Source organism: Scleropages formosus, chromosome 19 (assembly GCF_900964775.1).
Source record: "Scleropages formosus chromosome 19, fSclFor1.1, whole genome shotgun sequence".
Lineage (NCBI taxonomy): Eukaryota > Metazoa > Chordata > Actinopteri > Osteoglossiformes > Osteoglossidae > Scleropages > Scleropages formosus.
Genome location: NC_041824.1, coordinates 1,270,834 through 1,289,743, shown reverse-complemented (window position 1 = coordinate 1,289,743; position 18,910 = coordinate 1,270,834). Strand labels below are relative to the sequence as shown.

The window sequence follows — 18,910 nt, the reverse complement described above, 5'->3', positions numbered from 1 at the left end:
AAAAAGTACAGCAGCAGGTCATACAGAGTAGCTGGAGAGATCTGTGTATCGATCATCTCTCAGCACCATCACAGGATCTCCTGGCCACCACCTCTGCAATCCTACAGGAGGAGGAGAGAAGTCATAACATTATACCAAAGCCGCAGTCTGCACTTTCAACGCTGAATTCACACATTATCATGGACATACATGTTGTATGAGACCAGAGATCTCTCTGTAAAACACAGCTACACCAAATTTGTCTCTTCATTTTGCTTGCCGTGTGCGGTATTACAAAACACACAACAGACGTAGTACGTGTTCGTTTACGTAACAACGGGACGTACAAACACGTGGGGTGAAGACGCGACGCTCTCCCAGAAGCCGGAAGTGACGCGTGTTGCTGTCGGAAGAGTAACTGAGCGTGTGACGTCATTGTAAAATGGCTGACCCGGACGGCGAGGAGCTGAGGAAGGTACGGTTACACTGCGAGCGCAGCACCGATTACAGTGGTGTTTTCAACAGTTTCACCGCCGTTGCCGGTGTCAGTGGGTCCGTCTGCCGTTCCGTGCGCTAGCCTAAGTAGTAGTATCCGGCGGCGCTAGCCAGGCCCGGCCGGCGTGAGGCAGGCTGTTCGCCTGTTGTGTTGTTGTGTTTGTCCGCACCTGGCTGGCAGGACTCCTAACGGAAGTGTGTGTGTGGCCACAGCTCGAGAGTGGAGCCCTTTGTGAAAACGGCTGCTCTTCACTTTCTTTACAGCAGGTGTGAAGACGCTGCGTTGGCCGTCATGCCGTCACCTTCTCACGGCGAGCGCCTCCTGGAGCGCCTCAGGAAGCAGCGAGACGGGGACTTCCTGTGCGACTGCACCGTGGCCATAGGGGAGGCGCGCTTCCGGGCCCACCGCAACGTCCTGGCCGCGTTCAGCCGGTACTTCAAGTTGAGCTGCGGCGCGGGGGACGCTTGCACCGCATCCCTCGACCCCGAATTCGTGAACGAAGCCGCCTTCCAGAAGCTTCTGGACTTTGTGTACACTGGCGACCTTCCCCTGCACAGGTGTGCTCCTTCGCGTCCGGTCCGGTTCGGTGCAGGCCAGGGAGCTCGCGGCGTGTCAGCCGTCGTTGGCTTCGACCAAACGTATAAGTCGTATGACTCGTCGGATAAGCAGGGCCGCGGTGGCTTTGTTTAAAGGACGCATCCCCTCCTTCCCTTATGTGCCTCGTTTGAAATGACACCGCGGTCAGTTTACACCAGTTTTCTTCACACACGAAGACAGCGAGGCGGCAGGTTTCTATTTGAAATCGGGAGCGTGTTAAATAACCCCATGTACACCATTAGTGACAGTCCTCTCAAATGATGATCATGGGGAGTAGGCAGAGGCTTGATTTCTTGTACATTTAGCCAGGTTTGTTGCATCAAAAACATCCCGACCCAAAAATTTGTCAAATGTAGCGCAAGCAAAGATGAATATTTTATAGCATCACACAGCCAAGGTGCGAAATGTAATTTAAGAAGTTCTCCAATTTTGTCTGTCACAGGAGTATGAGACTGAAGAATACTTCACTTGGGCTGCTAGTTAAATGTCAATAATTCTGTCAACAGCTCAACACAGCATAAATGTTAAGAGCTCAGTTGTAGCCAAAATAACTTGTACATGGAGTTGATTGCCAGGGCCAAGGCTGAAAACCCTTGTCTTGATGATCCCAGTGGCCCAACTAAATGCCTAGAGCACCGTTCATCAACTACAAAAATAAAAGGATAAGGTTGCTGTTCTCAAGTTTACACGTTCTCATCACTAAATGCAACAAATGCAGACCCAGGAAAAATTTTATGTTACCAAATCATTAAGGTTGGATGTGAAAAATGCCCATTTTTTAATTCAGATAGAATAAGATCATATCCAAAGCTGGATTTTGGGTTATGGAAGCGTGGGAGGTCCTAAACAGAATAAAAACACAGTCTGCCTCCTGACAAAATGACTCTTTCTGCCTAAATTTAAGTGAGTGTATCTTTATAGAGACAGTTGCCTTGGCGGGGGGGGGGTGGTAACATTTCTTGGGTGACACAATTATATTTTTTCTTTTTTTTTGTTTGTTTTGAATTATTATCTTTGTCATCTCTTAGTTTCAGTATCAGCCTATGAAAAATGATCTGTGTGACACCAGTTTTTCATCCTCTGTGCCCCTTCTCCTAGTGGCAATGTGAGTGAGATCTACAAAGCAGCAATGTTCCTGGAGATGGCCGAGGTTGTATCCCAGTGTACGCTCCTCCAGAACAATATCAAGGTGGAGCAACTTGGGACGATTACAGCAGGGGATGCATCTGAAGCGGAGGTCACTTCTGGTCCAAATGACTCCTGTATCCTGGAGCCAGAGAACAGTATGGAGACCACTGAAGGGGACCAGCACCAAAAGACGACAGTGGCAGAAACCCAAACGCCCAGCACAAAGACAGCTCGGCCGGTGGGCAGGAGAGACAGGAAGGCCAAGGCCAGGCGTGACATGAGTAACAACAGCCCATCCAAAGACACAAGACAGCAGAGGGGTGGGCCGAGACAGAAGAGGGAAGCAGATGCCACCGATGGCCCAGGAGTTAGAGCAATAGAGCCCATGTCCGTAGACAACGGCAGCGACTTGGAGGACGAGCAGTCCCTGCAGAAGTCCGCTGGGAAAGGGAGACCGAGGAGGAGTCTGAGAAATAGCGGCAGGCAGAAAGAGAACTGCAGTAGCGTAGCACACGCTTCTAAGCTGGATGGTGAGCAGGGTGACCCTTCGACGCCGGGGGGGCGGCGGCCCAAAGAGAAGCCCGTGTGCAGTACCTGCGGGAAGACGTTCTCGGAGTCGAGCAGTCTGCGAAGGCACATACGTATCCACAAGGGCGTCAAGCCTTACGAGTGCCAGCTCTGCGGCCGAGCCTTCAGACAGGGCAACCAGCTGAAGACGCATGTCCGAACCCACACGGGTACGCGTGCGTGCGTGTGTGTTTGCACATGTCACTTTTGTCCCATGGCTCTGTCTGCTCCGTCCAGTGTAGCTAGAATGTGTCAGTTTCCACCTTACAGTTCTCTTTCACTCCAGAGGACTTTATACATAAATACTTTCTAATCCTGTGCAGGGCAATTCCCACACAGCAGCTTGATGTGACACACAACAACAAAGTGCAGTTATACCAACAAGAATAATAATAAAAAAAAAAAAAAAGTAAGAATGGCCAAATTAACAAGTTACTTATAGCAGAGCAAAAGTAAAGGGATTAAGCCAGTGCAGGGACTCAAAGAACTTAGTGCACTTCCCTGCATCGGAAGGTTGAGGAGCTAACAGGCACTAGACTGCGCTGCACTCTCAGTAATTAGATTCCTTGCATGTGATGTACAGAGATGTTTCGCGAGGTGCTGCTAAGCACTGCTCTGCTCCACACCTGCAGGGGAGAAGCCGTACCAGTGCACTCAGTGCACCAAGGGCTTTGCTCAAAAATGCCAGCTGGTCTTCCACTGCCGCATGCACCACGGTGAAGAGAAGCCATACAAGTGTGAGGTCTGCGGCTTGCAGTTTGCTACCTCCAGCAACTTCAAGATACACACAAGGTGAGATTGGGGAGGTGTGCCTCGAAGGTATTGTCAGTGCCAAGTAGACCGCACCTGGCAGACAGTAGCACAGACAAAGAACGGGCTTGTAGCTGGTCGGGAGGTCGAGATCCAGGTGGAGACGTTCATGTCATAGATTGTCGTGGTACTTCACTACAATGTGTGTGCTTTTCAAGAAGTGTTGTGTATTTAAATAGTGAAGCATAACCTTTCATGCCACTGCTTTCCCCTGGAGGCAGGAAGCACAGTGGGGAGAAGCCCTACGAGTGCAGCAGCTGCGGGAAGCACTTTGCGCAGGCCAGCACCTTGACGTACCACATGCGCAGGCACACCGGCGAGAAGCCGTACGTGTGCGACACCTGCGGGAAGGCATTCGCTGTGTCCAGCTCCCTAATCACCCACTCGCGGAAGCACACGGGTAAGAGAAGCCGGTGCGAGAGAGCAGGCCGCGTGAAGGGAGGTGAAGTCCGGTCCAAGTTCTGCCGGTGGCCCAGCTGTTGTTCCAGTAAAATGAGTTGCACTGTATCTGCATGGTGTGTAACAAGTGTCTCCTACATCCAACAGGTGAGACACCCTACATGTGCCTTGTGTGTGGGAAGGGATTCATGTCCTTTGGAGAGCTCAACAAGCACTTCACATCTCACACAGGTGAGCACTTCAGGAATATCTGGTGGCACGTATCCAAGGAGCCATTATAAGATATAATGGAAAACTGTAGAGCAAAGTGAAATGAAAATGAGGCCTGCAAGCTGCATCTTATTGGTCCAGTAGGTTTCAGGCAAGACTTTTTTTTTAGGTCCATAGTGGGAGGATTTTTTTAAAAAATCCATTATTTTCACCTAATGGGTCATGATTTTCTTAAAGTGTGATTTACATCTTGCTTGATACTTTTATTTGCATTTGCTGTCCAGTGTTAAAACAATTCCTTCAGTCATCTCGCTTATGATTATGAGAGTTGTGTTACTCCAGGTTCAAAGCGTGTCGAGTGTGAATTCTGTGGGAATTCCTATACGGATGTGAAGTACCTGAGAAAGCACATTGCCAAGGTGCACAAAGGTGAGTTCCATAGGTTCTCTTCTCCATGGAGGTGTTAATGTCCTTTTGTTGCCTCGTGCTCTGCAGCCACGTGGGATCCGGTTGAATTTGTCCGTTTGCAACACGCCTGGCATTGAAGTAATCCTCCATTCCTAGATGAGCAGAACCAGGACCCTGAGCACGTTTCCTTTCCACTCAACATCCCCATCGACCACCAGGCACTGATTGCCCGCATGCTGCCAGAGGCAGCCGATCCTCCAGTGGCACCCCAGGCAGCACCATTCCCACCGGTGCTGGAAGAGCCCATCGTTCAGCAAGAGTCGCAGTTTATCTACCTCGAGCCACTCGACTGAGGTCCGGTGCCCCAATTCACAGTCTCACGGCCTGCGGCCTTTAGCCCTACATTCACTAGGCTGCCAAGATGAACTGTGCTTAGACACATGCGCAAAGGTGGGACTGCAGTCCAGAGTAGGAAGTCGGGCTGGAACAGTTCAGAACCAATGTTGTGAACCACTGGCTTCCACCTGATCCCCCCCCCCGCTTGTCTACATTCATGTGAAAGAGCTCAACTGGCACATGGTCTTGGTTCCACTGGAGCGCTGCTGGACTTTTAGTGACGCAGTTTAGGCAAAGTACCTTCTCAAGGGTACAACGGAAGGGTCTCCCCTGGGGTGTGCACCTTTTATCAAATGTCCAGCTCCTCCTAGCGACAGCTAGGCTGAGCTCTTCCAACCTATTGGATCCCATGTCTTGAACAGATACCTGCCATTATTCTTCAATTTCTTGTTGGTTCTTCTCAAAATCCATCCGCTGTTCTCTGAAAACCATGAATTCGGTGGATTTACGACACTGACACATTTTGTTGGAAGACTTGGAGGTTGTGGATGGACCAAAAAATGTTTTTTTTTTTTTTTTTAAATTCACGGATTTGATTCTCCTCCTTCACTTGGATTTCTGTGTAAAAACAGGGTTTTAAATGAGCTCCAGTGAGCACAGTAACGTAAAGCATTCATTACACAGTTCATTGTGAACAGCTGAGTGTAACAGGTGAGGTAACAGACTGGCTGTAAAAACTGCAATGATGTGCCTTTAATGATGTTTCCTAGTGATTAATCATGCATACACTCTATGAACTGTAAGACATGGTAAGTGGGTGTAAACTTCTCAGGGTCTGCAAAAGTGGAAGCTGTTTGCACACTATTTTAACCTGACTGTCTCTTGTGTGTTTGTTGAGGGACAAAAAAAAAAGTCAGAGCTGTGCTTTGAGGCATTAAAACTTTGTGTATTAAAATTCAATAAACACAAAAAGTCACAATTACCCCCATATGCAGGGATTTTTTTCATGTTTTTAACACTTTTCTGTGGCTTGTTTGCATATGGGGGCAGCAGGTAACTGAGCAGAATATGGACTTAATGTGTGACGTGAAAGTTGAGATGACACCCAGGTGAACGAGCCACATTAAAATCTTAGATTTACGCTGTTCTCAAATCCATGTTACAGTACAAATCAAGCATTTTTAGGTGGCTGTGTTTTGTTATACTGCATGAAAATGTCACATCTTGTGTGTTTTTCACCTTTTTGGACTTGACTGCTGTGTCTTGTACACATGTCCACGATGTGCAACAGAACGACTGATGCAGATTAAGTTCATCATAGTTCATATCGGTCCCATAATTCACTACACTTTTGTATTTCACACTGTCAAAATTATATTCATAGCTTGTCCTATGTCACGCGCAGTGTCACACAGTTAGCTTCACAATGACGCCAGCTTATACTGTACCACGCTTTTTTTTTTTTTGAGCACGCGCGCGCGAACCCCACCTGTTGGCTGCGCGCCGTTGCCACAGAAACGAAGGACGCGGTTAGACCGGAACGCGCACTCAGACCGGCGCGCACAAGAGCGGACCGAGGTACCGACGGCGCTCGAGCCCGTGGGCCGGGCGGAAGCTGAGGATGACGAGCCGCGAGGACCGCTATTTGGCCGCTTGCGCTCAGCTCGCGCTGCCCACCAATCCGTACGTCGCGCGCGTCCTGCGAGGGTCCGACCAGGGAGCGACTTCTTCGGGGTGAGTTGAGCGCGACGCCTTTTTGAAGACACCGCTTGGAGCATCTTCATCTTGTGTATTGTGTTTCACACCGCACCTGATGCGCGTGCAGAAGCGGGCTGATCATCAGGCTGCCGGGTAACGAGCGCCTACCTCCGGTACAGAGGCTGACGGACCGCGACGCTCTCGCGCTCTGCGGCGCGCTGCGCGGGCACGTGGTGGTGGCCGGTATGAGCGTCGCAGCTTCACACGCTGTGTTTCCACACGCTGCGCTGGGTGGTGGACACACCAGTAAACACACTCGAGGAACAGCTGGTTGTCACGCTTCGCCATTCACACTTGTCTACTTTGTTCAACTTGTCTCCTCTTTCTCCATTCAGACCTGGACTTGAGCTTCAACAGAATGACGGACACAGGAGCGAAGTACATCGCAGAGCTGCTGCAGGTGCGGTTCATGGGCCAAGAAAGGGAGCGCCGCTCCTGTCCCTGGGGGACCGAGGCGTCTGTCCGTGAAGGACGCCAACTGTCGACTTCGTTTTACAGGACCGCGTGGACGTTAAATCGCTGGACCTGTCCTGCAACGACATCGAAGCCGATGGAGCAGAACACCTGGCCAAGCGCCTACAAGTAGGTGGACGCACTTGTACCTGTGTTTCGTTTCGGTGTGCTGCCCGAACCCTAACCCTGCACTGCTGGCTACTGGGAGCTTCCTTTGTCTTCAAGAGGAACGGAAGTTTGCGGACGCTGAGGATGAAAGGCAATAAGATTGGAGACAAAGGAGGGATGAACTTTGCTGACATGTTGCAGAGCAATTCCACCTTGGAGGAGATGGACCTCTCAGACTGCGATCTAGTAACATCAAACACACCTAAAGCCAAACATTTTCACTTATTCCCCCACAGACATGTTTTTTATCGTTGCCTGTTCAGCTTCCATAGAACTTTTGCTGAGGAAAGAGCTTACACTGATTTTTACTTCTAATCTTTTCACCAGGCTACACAGAGTCTGATTGCATTTGCTGTTGTCTTAAGTAAGAACAAGACCATCCGGGCAATTAATGTGAGCCGTCCACTGCTCTACAGCCATCAGGTAGGACCAGGTACAGAGTCCAGTGCTCTGACCGCTACTCCACACTGCTGACCCCCGTACCGTTACCCTCAGGTGCAGAATCTGGTGATCTTATTCCACACTAAGTACTTTCTTTGCTAGGAGGAGACCACGGTGTACTTTGCACAGATGCTCCAGGTGAACCAGTCCTTGAGGGAACTGCATCTTGCAAAACACGGCATGACGGACTCAGGTGTGGAGAGGCTTTGCGAAACACTGAGAGACAATGTTGCACTTCGTTACCTGGACCTTCGCTGGTAAATAAGTACTCATGCAGTGCCTTCTGTTGAGCAGTGGTGGAGTTACTGTAGCGTTTCGAATTGACCTCCGTACGTCCTCAGCAATCGCATCACACGGGATGGAGCAAAACACCTGGCAGAGGTGCTGAAGCAGAACAGGACCCTGGAGGTTCTCGACTTGTCCTCGAACCGGATAGAGGATGATGGAGCGGTGCACCTCAGTGGTGCCATTATGCTGCATAATCACACCTTGAAAGCGTGAGTTTCCTGTTGGAAGCACAGCGGTACAACAAGTAGCCCTGGTGCCTCACAGCAGCTGGGCTGTGTGTTGAGTTTAAATCTAGCTGTGTGGAGTGTGTGCATTTTCTCCCACAGTCCACACACAAGTTCCATGCGAACTGGTGACTCCACATTGCCTGTATTGTGTGTCTGATTTCCATCTGATCGATTGCTGTAACACAGGGGCCATCAGTCAGGGGCCTGTCCTTCCTCGCACCCTCACACCGTTTGCAGGGTAGGCTCAGGGTCCTGCATTGCACAAAGTGGTGATGGAAAAAAAAATAAATAAATAGGATACACAGCCAAAGCAGCAATTTTAACAGCTGCATTGTGAAGCAAGTGAATAAAACAGACGGACATTTTTGTGGGTAAATAGATTTTTGTGGCAACAACAGCGTGGTATTTGGTAGCTACATCTGGCACGAGGAGCCCGAGGCCAAGTAGAAAGAGAGTGCCTGTGCCACTGTCAAAAGTGTTTTGTGTCCCTTCCTACAGCCTGTCCATCACCAGCAACAACATTGGCTCCCAGGGACTGGTGTCCCTCACCAAAGCCATGGCAGCCAACTCAGCCCTGTCCCACATTTACATATGGGGCAACAAGCTGGAGGAGCCCGTGTGTGTGGTGAGAGGCATCATCACATGTCTGCAGTAAACTATGGTGAAAGGCCAGTATCAGTGCTGAAGAAAGGTGTCTCAGTGCCCTTTTTCTCTCATGTGTCCTTTCATCTCCAAGGCAATCGCAGGTCTCATTCAGAGCAGGCGGCTGCAAGAGGAGGCCACGGATGTGTCCCCATACCAGGTGGACGGACACATGTATCTGGCAGAGGTCAACCACCGGCTGAGGGGTCACTACTAGAGGACAAACTCCTCCAACAACGAGCGATCCACTGTCTGCCACCAGGGACCAACTGTCCTTCCCTGTGACATTGGTGCTGTAGCGTGTTCTGTAACATACATACGCACTTTTCCCCAATTTACTAACTAGTTCATGGAGTGACATTTTCATCAGTTGCCTTTTCATAGTATACTGAGCCATTTCATAAGCAGAAAACTGATTTGAGCTGGACCCTTTGAGGCAGGTACTTTCTCAGACTTGGTCCAGTGAAAAAATACCCAGCTGTATAATTAAAGTAAAGAAAAAAGCACCTTAGAACTCTATCAGTGTAAATTGCTTGGAAGAAAAAGTATCAAGGGAAAAAGTTCCATATAATGTTTTATTCCAACAAATTTCTCTTCCTGAAGGTGTTTAATTACAGAAGTAATCAGCATAATAATGTTAGCTTGTGTGTTTAAGTGATATGTAACAGTTTTAATACTTGTTAGAACTGCAAAGTGATCCCAGTTGTATTGACAGTAATTCACAAACCAATTTGTTATATAAAAATACATGTGCAAAATGGTCAAAGTGCATTTCATCCTGAGTAGCCCATAATATATACCATACAGAGAGTAGGGCACTGATTACAAAGTAAACATTAAAATATTAGTTACCACATACTGAGTCACAACTAACTAACTTTTTCTAATTCTAATTCTTACTGGACAGATTTTATAAGTGTCTACTTTAAATACAGTGTAGTATGGTACACCAACAGTGCCTTCTCCACTGTCCTTTCTCCCTTCCTAACCTCCCCAATTCCCTGTTGTGCTCAGTGCACCACAGGTCATTTATGTCTGCCATACTGCTAGTCTTCCCATTTTTCTCTTCCTTGTACCCGTCACCCTCTGTCTGTCTGGCCCCCTTTTGTGCTCTATAAACCTTCCCGTTGCTCAGCTGTTCCGCTCATCAGTCGCAGCTCCTTTGGGGGGGTCACCCTCAACACAGACACCCTTACCTCCGTGCTCACTGAGGGTATCCAAGGCCTGCCTGTCACGGGGCCCAAGAACCCAGCGGTTCATGGCCAGGAGCCTGAGGGCAGGCAGGTGGGGTGCGACGGCCAGCAAGGCGGGCAGCCAGGTAGGGGGGTTGCCACGGGCCGAGGGACGTAGACTCACATCTAGCTCCACGAGCGCCACGAGCCCCCCAAGCTCTTGAAAGAACGAGGTCCAGCCGCCTTCGGCCACACCATCATTGTAGGACAGGTCGAGCTGTTGCATGCGAGCCAGGACCCCGCGCTTTGATGCCGACGCTATTGGCAAGACATAAGTGTCAGCTGTTGAACAGCTCTGCTACTACTTGCCGTGGTAAAGGGGTTGTGTGTGTGACTCTCTAGGGTATGCAGAAACATTCGAGATGAGCTTATTTTGGATGTGTGCTCGTCTATGCAGGTACCACATGGTCTCTCTACCTAGATGCAGCAGGTCGTCCGTGGTGAGGCCGCAGCTGCTCAGTCTCATCTCGCGGAGGGTGGTATGGACCATCAAGGGCTCCAGTAGGGGACCCAGGTTTCCGCCCACACACTTGTTCCAGGACAGGCTGAGACCTTCCAGCAGGGGAAGCTGCTGCATTGCCACAACTATGGAAGCAAACACATACACACACGTACGGGACACACGGGGGGGAGCATTAAATGCCTCATTATTAATAAAGGCAGAGAGAACAATGAGGTGCAAGTGAAATAGTACCCAGTGCCTCATAGGAGTCCTGTGACAGACAGCAGTTACTCAAGTGGAGCCTTTTCATCCTGGCCAGTGGGAGGCTGCGTATGAATGAGTGACACACTCCACCAGTCTCCTTGTTGCACGATAAATCCAGTGCTGTGAGGTTGCGGAGGGAAGGAAGGACCTGATCTGGAAAAGATACAGCTCTGTTACTAGAGCCTCAGTGTTGTACTTTACAGTATATTTACTGTATTTCCTATTCATTCATTACTTATGGGCTCCTAAGTGTAATAGTTTTTGTTAGGGAACTGAAACACTAGTCCCTTTTGTTCAAAACCTTTACTTCTCAAATGACATTACAGGTTCAGTCTTGTTAACTCGCCACATTTCATTTTAGAAAATGTGAGCAGCATACAGGTACAGCCTTTACAGAGTACCTTGAGTTTAAAAACACTGCAGTACAATACTGTAAAGCTTATGACACTTAATTTTAAAAAACACCTGTTCTCTACCTTTAACAAAGTTTGTTAAGACCTGTCCTGTGGCGTCAATTTTTACACTTGCGCTTTGGGTTATTTTGTGAAGAACAAATAGCTACAGCCAACACACTGCTTCTGAATCAGGGCATTTTCCCCCATGCAGCGTGAAATGACTAGCACTTCCTTCCTACGTTGCCTTTGCTATTCTTTCTAAACACAAATTTCATGTCTAATCCCAACTGTACAGTTCTGCTCGTCTTCACTTTTCATCCATTTGCTTGATCACTAACAAACATAAGACACTATACTGTACACTCTTTTAGACTCTGCCCAGTGAAAGGGTTACACAGCTAACACTGGAATACACAGCCTAGAATATTTAATGGATGTCTGGAACACTTTTCAGGCAGTAGCCTAATGAGTGCAAAACAAGGAATGCTATTCAAACTTTTTTGGCAGATTGTGGTTTGTGAATTCCTATATTAATGAGTGGTTTTGCAAGGGGGATGAATATGTTCTGAGCAGAAGTGAAGACCTGTAGCATCCTCAGCACCTTGCAGGCCAGGAGGTAGCATAGCGCTTAGAGCTGCTGCTTTTGGACTTGGAGGTTATTGGTTCAAATGCCACCTGCTACTATAGTCAGTACCCTTGAGCCAGGTACTTACCCTGAATTGAGCCAGTACAAAACTGTCCAGCTTTATAAATGGGTAAATAGTTGGAGGTACTTTAACACTGTAAACTGCCTTGGAGAAAAGCATCAGCTGAATGAACATGTAAATCACACACTCAGCGCATGCATGTCTTCCTCAGTCAGGCAGCACATGTGCAGGTCCAAGCTGTGCAGGTTCATAAGGGCTCCCAGGTGAGGGGCCACCTGTACCAGACCCCTGCTTGCACCCTTGTTACTGGAAAGGTCCAGCTCCTCCAGTGTTGAGAGAAACTGGAATGCCTGACCTATAAGACAGAACCATTAGGAGGCAATGAGACACGGGACACACAAGACACCACAGGGCGATAACAGTATTGCAATACACGAATGAATGCTGTCAGCTGTACTGCAGTTCAGAAATTAATAAAATTGATTGACTGTAATATTGCCATAGTCTTCAGTTCAACCCCGTACATGTGTTGGCTAACACCGGTAAGAGCCCGAGGTGTCGCACGCGCACAGGTCTGGCCGATGCTGCTTACTTAGCACATCCAAGCTCTCCGGTGTCAGTCCGCAGGCCTGAAGACGTAGGACCCGCAGGCCCCGGACATTCTTCAGCTGTGGCGTCAGCTCTGTCAGCCCCTCCCCCAAAAGCCTGTTGGTGGACACATCGAGGACCTCCAAACTGTGCATCCCACAGAGTGCCATGCCTGGGAGGGAGGAGGATGTGTCGAATGTCGATTGTGTAAGCAACGCAATGCTATTAAATAACGCGGCATGACAAAGCTGCTAGTAGGGACCCACCCAGGACCTTAGCGTCTGCTGCAGTCAGGCCACAATCCATAAGGTGGAGCTCCTTCACTCTGTTGCTGTATTGCAGGTGTCCAAACAGGTGCTGTAGACACCCCCCAATGCTGGCATTCCAAGAAAGATCCAGAACCTCCAGGAGGAAGAGCTCCTGAAGGGCTTCTCCTGTCATAGCACAAAGATGGAAATTCATGAACAAGGGAAATAAACCAGTGGCAGCTCATGAAAGCTGAATCAGTTTTGAAATGTACAAACCAACCAACGTCAACAACCGCTTGTCCCAAGTGGGGTCAGGGTGAGCCGAAGCCTATCCCGGAAGCACAGGGTGCAAGGCTGAAGGGGGTGGGGACACACCCTGGATGGGACACAAGTCCATTGCAAAGCACCCCAAGTAGGACTCAAACACCAAACCCACCACATAGTGGACTCTGGCCAAACCCACTGTGCCACCACCCCCCCCCCCAATGAAATGTACTAATACATTGTTTAATTTTAGTGGGCACTTTTCTCCAAAGCAAATTACAATGTAGAGTTTGTAAACTAAGCTACATACAATTATCTACCAATTTACACAGCTGTGTAACTTTGACTGGAGCCATTCAGGCTACTATGTACATTGCTCAAAAGACTGACTGCAGCATGAACAGTGACTCAAACATGGGTCCTTCACACTGTGGGGAAATCTTTTTTCTATTGTGCTTTTCTTTGTGTTCAAGTTCAAGCAACTGAACCCCCAACAGTAACAACAGTTCTTGGGGATGTGCTTTTTTTTAAAAAAAAAAAAAAAAAAAAAAAAGCAAGCCCTTCTAACCTAGCACCCATCATACACCAAGAGAAATATTGCATTTATGTAACCAGTTGTGCAGGAATTGAATATCTTCTGCAAACAAGTGCAGAACATATGACCACTTGTATCACAGCACAACATACAGCAATTGCCATTTAGTGGGATAGTTAAAAGAGCCTGTATGGAGCAGAAGTGCACAAAATTGACCTTGACAACCCTTAGAACCACAAACAAAGCAATACGTCCATGTAGGTGGGACCATCACATACCCAGCAATCCCATCTGGTCAAGGCATAAAAATGACTGTGGCCTGTTAAAAATTGAGTCATGCTGACTGGAACGCCACCTCCTAGCACATGTCAGCATCCAATCAGGGCAACATCAGTGGAGACAATCCATTTTCCCACCTTGGCTGCTCAAATTAACAAGTAACCTCCAGAACAGCCTCAGTCACACATACATAAGACATTTTAATGCTTTCCAGCATCCAAGAGCAATGCTCCCTGGGACAAAAGTGGCTGTGGGTGGAGAACGGGGCTGAGCTCCACATGGACAATGTCTGGAGACATCGTGATCGCAACAACACTGGGGGTGAAGGAGGTTCCAGAAACATGCTCAAGTAGTCCTCACTGTCTTACTTGGAAGAAGAAGAAGAATTCCAGCACCAAGGTTAGTATCCCTCTTATGAGAGAACACCTAACCAAGTACCAACAGGATGGCATATCAAGCCCTAACCCCTTAGGAATGAAGGAGTGACACCCTCTTTCTCACTCAGAACTGTTGAGAGCCACATCTCTTTCAGACCCACATTTCTCCTGAACTGCTATTTACCACAGAAACATTCAGTACATTAGAGAACTACTCCCATCAACTCCATGTGCAGCTACTTATGTAATGTACGCAGGCAAAAATGGCAGTATTGGACTAATTTACTGTGCCTCAAGAATCGCATGGCTGCATCTACATCTTTCCATCTGTTAGTGAAATGTACTTTTGTTTTCTCTGTTCTACTTTGCTTTGGAAAAAAGTATTTGCTAAATGAAGAAATGTATGCAAATGTAAATCTTGATTTGAATGGCTAGGTTATTGGATAATAAGTAGGAGTGTTCATACCCAGAGCCTCGAGATCCTGTGCAGTCAGTCTGCAGCCGCTCAATCTCAGCACCCTTAGCTTGCACACATGCTGGAGGTGAAAGGTCAAAGCCTTCAGTGACCCACCAATCAGGTCATTCCAAGAGAGGTCCATCTCTTCCACGGTGGTCAGAAATGGCATTAGTGTTGCTGAGGGAGCAGAAGGGAAAGTGAGTGCACGCTTCACCTTGAGAGACTTCAGCCACCTACATCACCAGCTCAACACCAGATCCAGTGCACATTGGGTCCTCTTGTGATTATTAAACCTTTACTGATGGCGACAAAGTGGATGGATTCACAAACAAAAGGAGTTATGAACAGACTTCTGTTTTCAGTTGCACTCATGAGCAGAGTATGCAGTAAACATCCAGCACCAGTTCCTGCAGCACACCCACCAAGCTCCACCACGTCAGTGGCTGTCAGGTCACAGTGGCTGAGGCTTAGACTCTGGCCGTCCGGCTTCCTCCCCAGCTTCTGGGTGAACTGCTTCACGCGCCCCCATCCCACCACTGAATACATGTCCACATTGTCAGTGTCAGCACCACCTGGAAACACACACAGACAATGCTCCCTGAACCTACAGGCATCTTTCGTTTAATAAAACCACAAAGACCAAGAGGTCAGTACTGGCTGCACAAAATGTCAAAAATGCAACTTTTTATCAAAAACACAGTAAGTGGAGCACCTGGTAGTGCAGTGATTAGAGGTGCTGCCTTTGGACCTGAAGGTTGCCAGTTCCAATCCCACCTCCACCTGATGTACCCTGGAACAAGGTACTTACCTTATAATGCTCCAGAAGAAAAATTTAGCCATTCATATACCTGGGTAATAAGTGCAGGTAGCTAAACACTATATGTGACTTTGGAGAAAAGTGGCTGCTACATGAATAAATGAGAAGAGCAATGAATGAAGGCCTACCAATGAAAACACCTACGGAATACGAAGCCCACCTGTTCCGGGTTCTGCGTTCTCCTTGCCCCCCCGACAGACACCCTCCACATCCTCAGGGATCCCCCCCTCCTTCCTCTCGTCGTTTTCAACGGGTCGGAAAAATCGGGCGACGGCGGGCCGCTGGCGACGCTCCGTGAAGGACTTCTTCCTGCGGATTTGGTTCATGATGAGGTCAAAGGGTGACCTTTTGTGGGTCTTCAGAGAATCTACGCAAACAGAGAGAAGAAGTGAAGGAATCACCAGAATCTCCAGATTTAACAATCAGCAGAAGTGACGGAATCTGTAAACGTGCCATGGTATCCGTCAGTAAAATTCCTCCTGCCAGTTGCAATGAACTCAGGTGACTTTTAAAGGGCAGAACAGTCAAGGAGACAGATGTGGCAGTTCAGTTGTCGGTGGTGCCTTCAGGCACCACCACTTTTATTATTATTATAATAAAAGAGAACAGGTGGCTGTGCGGGCAATGTCCAAGCGCGTGTAACGTCGTTCAAGGGAAAAAACGCAGCACGAGAGAAGCTGCGTTGTGGGCACGCGCACTTCCACCGAGCGCGCGCCGCGGCGGGTGACAGAAGTCGCGTTTGCGGGGGGGGAAAAAAAAAAAAAAAAAAAAAAAGTTTCTCTTCGTAAAACGAGGCGGCTGAAGCGGTGTTACCAAAGAAGCCCCTTTCGGGTACTTTACCGTAAAGGCTTCCTTCACTTCAACATCGGTTCGTTCGCTTCGCTTGTTTCTCTGACGTGAAAACTTACCTGAAGAGTCCATTTTTTGCGCGCGGCTCGTCGTTCACCCGTGAGTTCAGTGACAAACGGTGAACTTAAAGCGCATAAATTAAGTGTTATTACTATTATTATATTCCCGGTGGTGTCTCTGCTCAGAGATGGGGGGAAAAAAGTGCCAGTAGTAGTACGCGACGCGTAAGAGTTCGAGGTGCTTCTTGCGCGTCTTTCACGGCGACGGAACACGTAAGATCCTGCCCCCCCCCCGGAGGATGTTGCGCTCAAAGCGCAGCCGTTTCGCCTCCGCCTTCTGTACACGAGTGCAGAGCGCTGCCTTTTCACTGCAATAAGTAACAACCACAGCGAACTTTAAACCCGCGCGGGAAAACGGGCGTCGCGCGGGAGGGGAGGGGAGGGGAGGGGAGGGCAGCTCGGGCTCGCGTGCGCACCTGTCCACGCGGAGGAGTTGCTACGCGTGTCAAGCCATTATTTTTCACTCGTGATCTGCGGTGTGGATGAAGAATAAATGAAATACGTATGTGTACACACACACACACACACACACACACACACCCACACACACACACACACCCACACACACACACACACCCATACCACACCCCTCACCCCTCACACTGTGCTGTTTGATACGTGGCTCCTATCAACAGCATCTTTCATCACAGTTCAGTGCCACAGGGTCATTCTGCCATATTCTACAAGTATGGTATTTGAAACTTTCTTATACTGTAGGTATGTATGTATAATAATGTGTAAATGTGTGTATAAAAGTATGTAGATATAATAATCTTGAAATAAAATAGTTTATAAGAATTTTTATTTAATTTACTAACTTTTACTGACATTCATAACAAGGAATCAGTGAAGGCTTCTGTGGCTCACACACACACACAGAGAAACGCAATATTTTCCCACGGGGAGCCGGAGCCTAACCCAGCAACACAGGGCAAAAGGCCGGAGGGGGAGGGGACGCACCCAGGACGGGACGCCAGTCCATCGCAAGGCACCCCAAGCGGGACTCGAACCCCAGACCCACCCTGCCACTGTGCCCCCTGCTTCTGTGGCTTCAAATATTAATATTTGAGGAAAAACTGTCATTGTGCATTAAAAAAGTATTACAGTTCCCAGTATACAATACTGCAGTAAGAATAAAAGTTTGCCGATGTGGAGAAAAAACGTGTGTGTTACAAGAAAGTGTTGGTTTCCTATGAACTTCTGGGGAAAGGAAAGTGAATGTGTTCTGGAGAAAATCTTGGGCTGTTCTCCATCATGATGTTCATCAGCTTCAGAGGCTCGTGTGTCTCACGCTCTAGAGATGGTGTCAGCAAAGAAGAGTAGAGGCCACATCGAGGGATCAGATTACTGTGCGGCTATATATTTAGCGTTTTTTTAATTTTTCCCAAGGTTTTACGAGGTGAAGAGTCCTGCGTAGCAGCACTTTTGCGTAAGAGGAAAGGTTTGTTGAAAGTCGTCAGCTTTGGCTGTCACTGCAGAGACTAAATAAGGACACATAAGGGCTCTGCTACACACATGCATGTATACTTCAGGCCTTAAACTTCACTTTGTTCTACAAATCTAAATGGATTCAATTTACTAAGTTTCTCTTGAGCGTTTTGGTACTGCAGATCGTACATTTTAAGGGACTAAACTGCTGCGCGTTTTTAATGCCACGTTGTTCAACAAGAGTTTTCTTTATGTCCCAATTTTCCTCGAGGCAAAATTCCGAGGTCGTTTAACTCACAAGCTCTCGCTCCCGTGGAGAAAAGAGTAACGTAGGTGCAGCGCTTTGTTACGAGGGAAGGTTGTTGAAACAGCGCAAGAGCGTAGACTTTGCTCCTGGATCAGGGTTATCAGCCCTCCTGTCGCTATGTACAGAAACTCGTGCCGTAGTTAGGCATCCCTCCCTTTCCACAGAAAACCCTTAAAAAGAGCAGATGAAAGTCACGAAAAGCATTCCCTTTTGTTTTCTGCAAGCGGTGCTTTTCGTTGAAAGGTGAGTTTTCTTACGGACTCCATCCGCTCACTAGTAGTTTTTCCTACGTCGAGAACATCCGTCAATAGGTGTTACTCGTTTAATGGCGTGGGCGTATAGCCATATGCACGCTGAAAAGTGGCACCGTACACTCGTGAGTACCTACCTGAACTGTGCGTCATTCTGCGGAGTCAGAGAGCGCTGGACAAGAGTGCTCTCCAGACACAAACTGCACTCAACTGAACTTTCTGACCTCTTTCTTCCTACATGTCTGTCTAGAAGGTTGAAGAAAGAGCTATTATTCCATGGCATGGAGTCTTTTTTTTAAACTCGCTAGAGCTTATACTGCAACATTGTGAGGCCACCATGACTGTATGTACACCATATGCAAGTAAACTGAATTCCACTGCTGAGCTCAGCTGAAAACAACGTTCACTCAACTTCATTACGGTGTCTTCTCTGAAAGCCGTGAGCTGTCTTTGTGTCACAAAAGAAAAACTGTGTTGGGCTGCTCTCTGGATGTTATTCTTGTTGTCCTTGAAGCGGAAATCGCATGGAAAACGTGGCATTTTAAGGCTGTACAGTATTCTCGG

The 18,910-nt window shown here is 48.2% G+C and overlaps 3 protein-coding genes across 7 annotated transcripts; 2 read left to right on the top strand and 1 right to left on the bottom strand.

The window, feature by feature from the left end:
• The first annotated feature begins 347 nt into the window (after nt 1-347).
• mynn (myoneurin) lies at nt 348-6,550 on the top strand. Of its 4 annotated transcripts, none has more exons than XM_018741256.1 (8): nt 348-454; nt 739-1,032; nt 2,171-2,937; nt 3,400-3,559; nt 3,799-3,977; nt 4,124-4,207; nt 4,529-4,615; nt 6,400-6,550. In XM_018741256.1, exons 2-8 carry the CDS (start codon nt 767-769, stop codon nt 6,462-6,464), a joined length of 1,608 nt encoding a protein of 535 aa, XP_018596772.1. In that variant the 5' UTR covers nt 348-454; nt 739-766; the 3' UTR covers nt 6,465-6,550. The 4 variants fall into 4 exon arrangements, with proteins under 4 accessions (XP_018596772.1, XP_018596773.1, XP_018596771.1 ...); XM_018741255.2 differs by lacking the exon at nt 6,400-6,550 and adding an exon at nt 4,751-5,733 and having other exon boundaries at nt 351-454; nt 742-1,032; XM_018741254.2 differs by lacking the exon at nt 6,400-6,550 and adding an exon at nt 4,751-5,733 and having other exon boundaries at nt 351-454.
• lrrc34 (leucine rich repeat containing 34) lies at nt 6,474-9,140 on the top strand. 2 transcript variants are annotated; one of them, XM_018741261.2, is made up of 10 exons: nt 6,474-6,664; nt 6,756-6,871; nt 7,024-7,088; nt 7,187-7,270; nt 7,367-7,495; nt 7,637-7,732; nt 7,853-8,007; nt 8,092-8,247; nt 8,764-8,890; nt 9,002-9,140. In XM_018741261.2, exons 1-10 carry the CDS (start codon nt 6,552-6,554, stop codon nt 9,122-9,124), a joined length of 1,164 nt encoding a protein of 387 aa, XP_018596777.1. In that variant the 5' UTR covers nt 6,474-6,551; the 3' UTR covers nt 9,125-9,140. The 2 variants fall into 2 exon arrangements, with proteins under 2 accessions (XP_018596777.1, XP_018596776.1); XM_018741260.2 differs by having other exon boundaries at nt 7,187-7,495.
• Nucleotides 9,141-9,959: 819 nt separating this feature from the next.
• On the bottom strand, nt 9,960-16,655 carry lrrc31 (leucine rich repeat containing 31). Its single transcript, XM_018741259.2, has 10 exons — nt 16,361-16,655; nt 15,613-15,819; nt 15,058-15,207; nt 14,645-14,812; nt 12,742-12,909; nt 12,480-12,647; nt 12,075-12,242; nt 10,834-10,998; nt 10,557-10,724; nt 9,960-10,397 (listed from the first exon to the last, which is right to left on the bottom strand). Exons 1-10 carry the CDS (start codon nt 16,371-16,373, stop codon nt 10,039-10,041), a joined length of 1,734 nt encoding a protein of 577 aa, XP_018596775.1. The 5' UTR covers nt 16,374-16,655; the 3' UTR covers nt 9,960-10,038.
• Nucleotides 16,656-18,910: the final 2,255 nt, after the last annotated feature.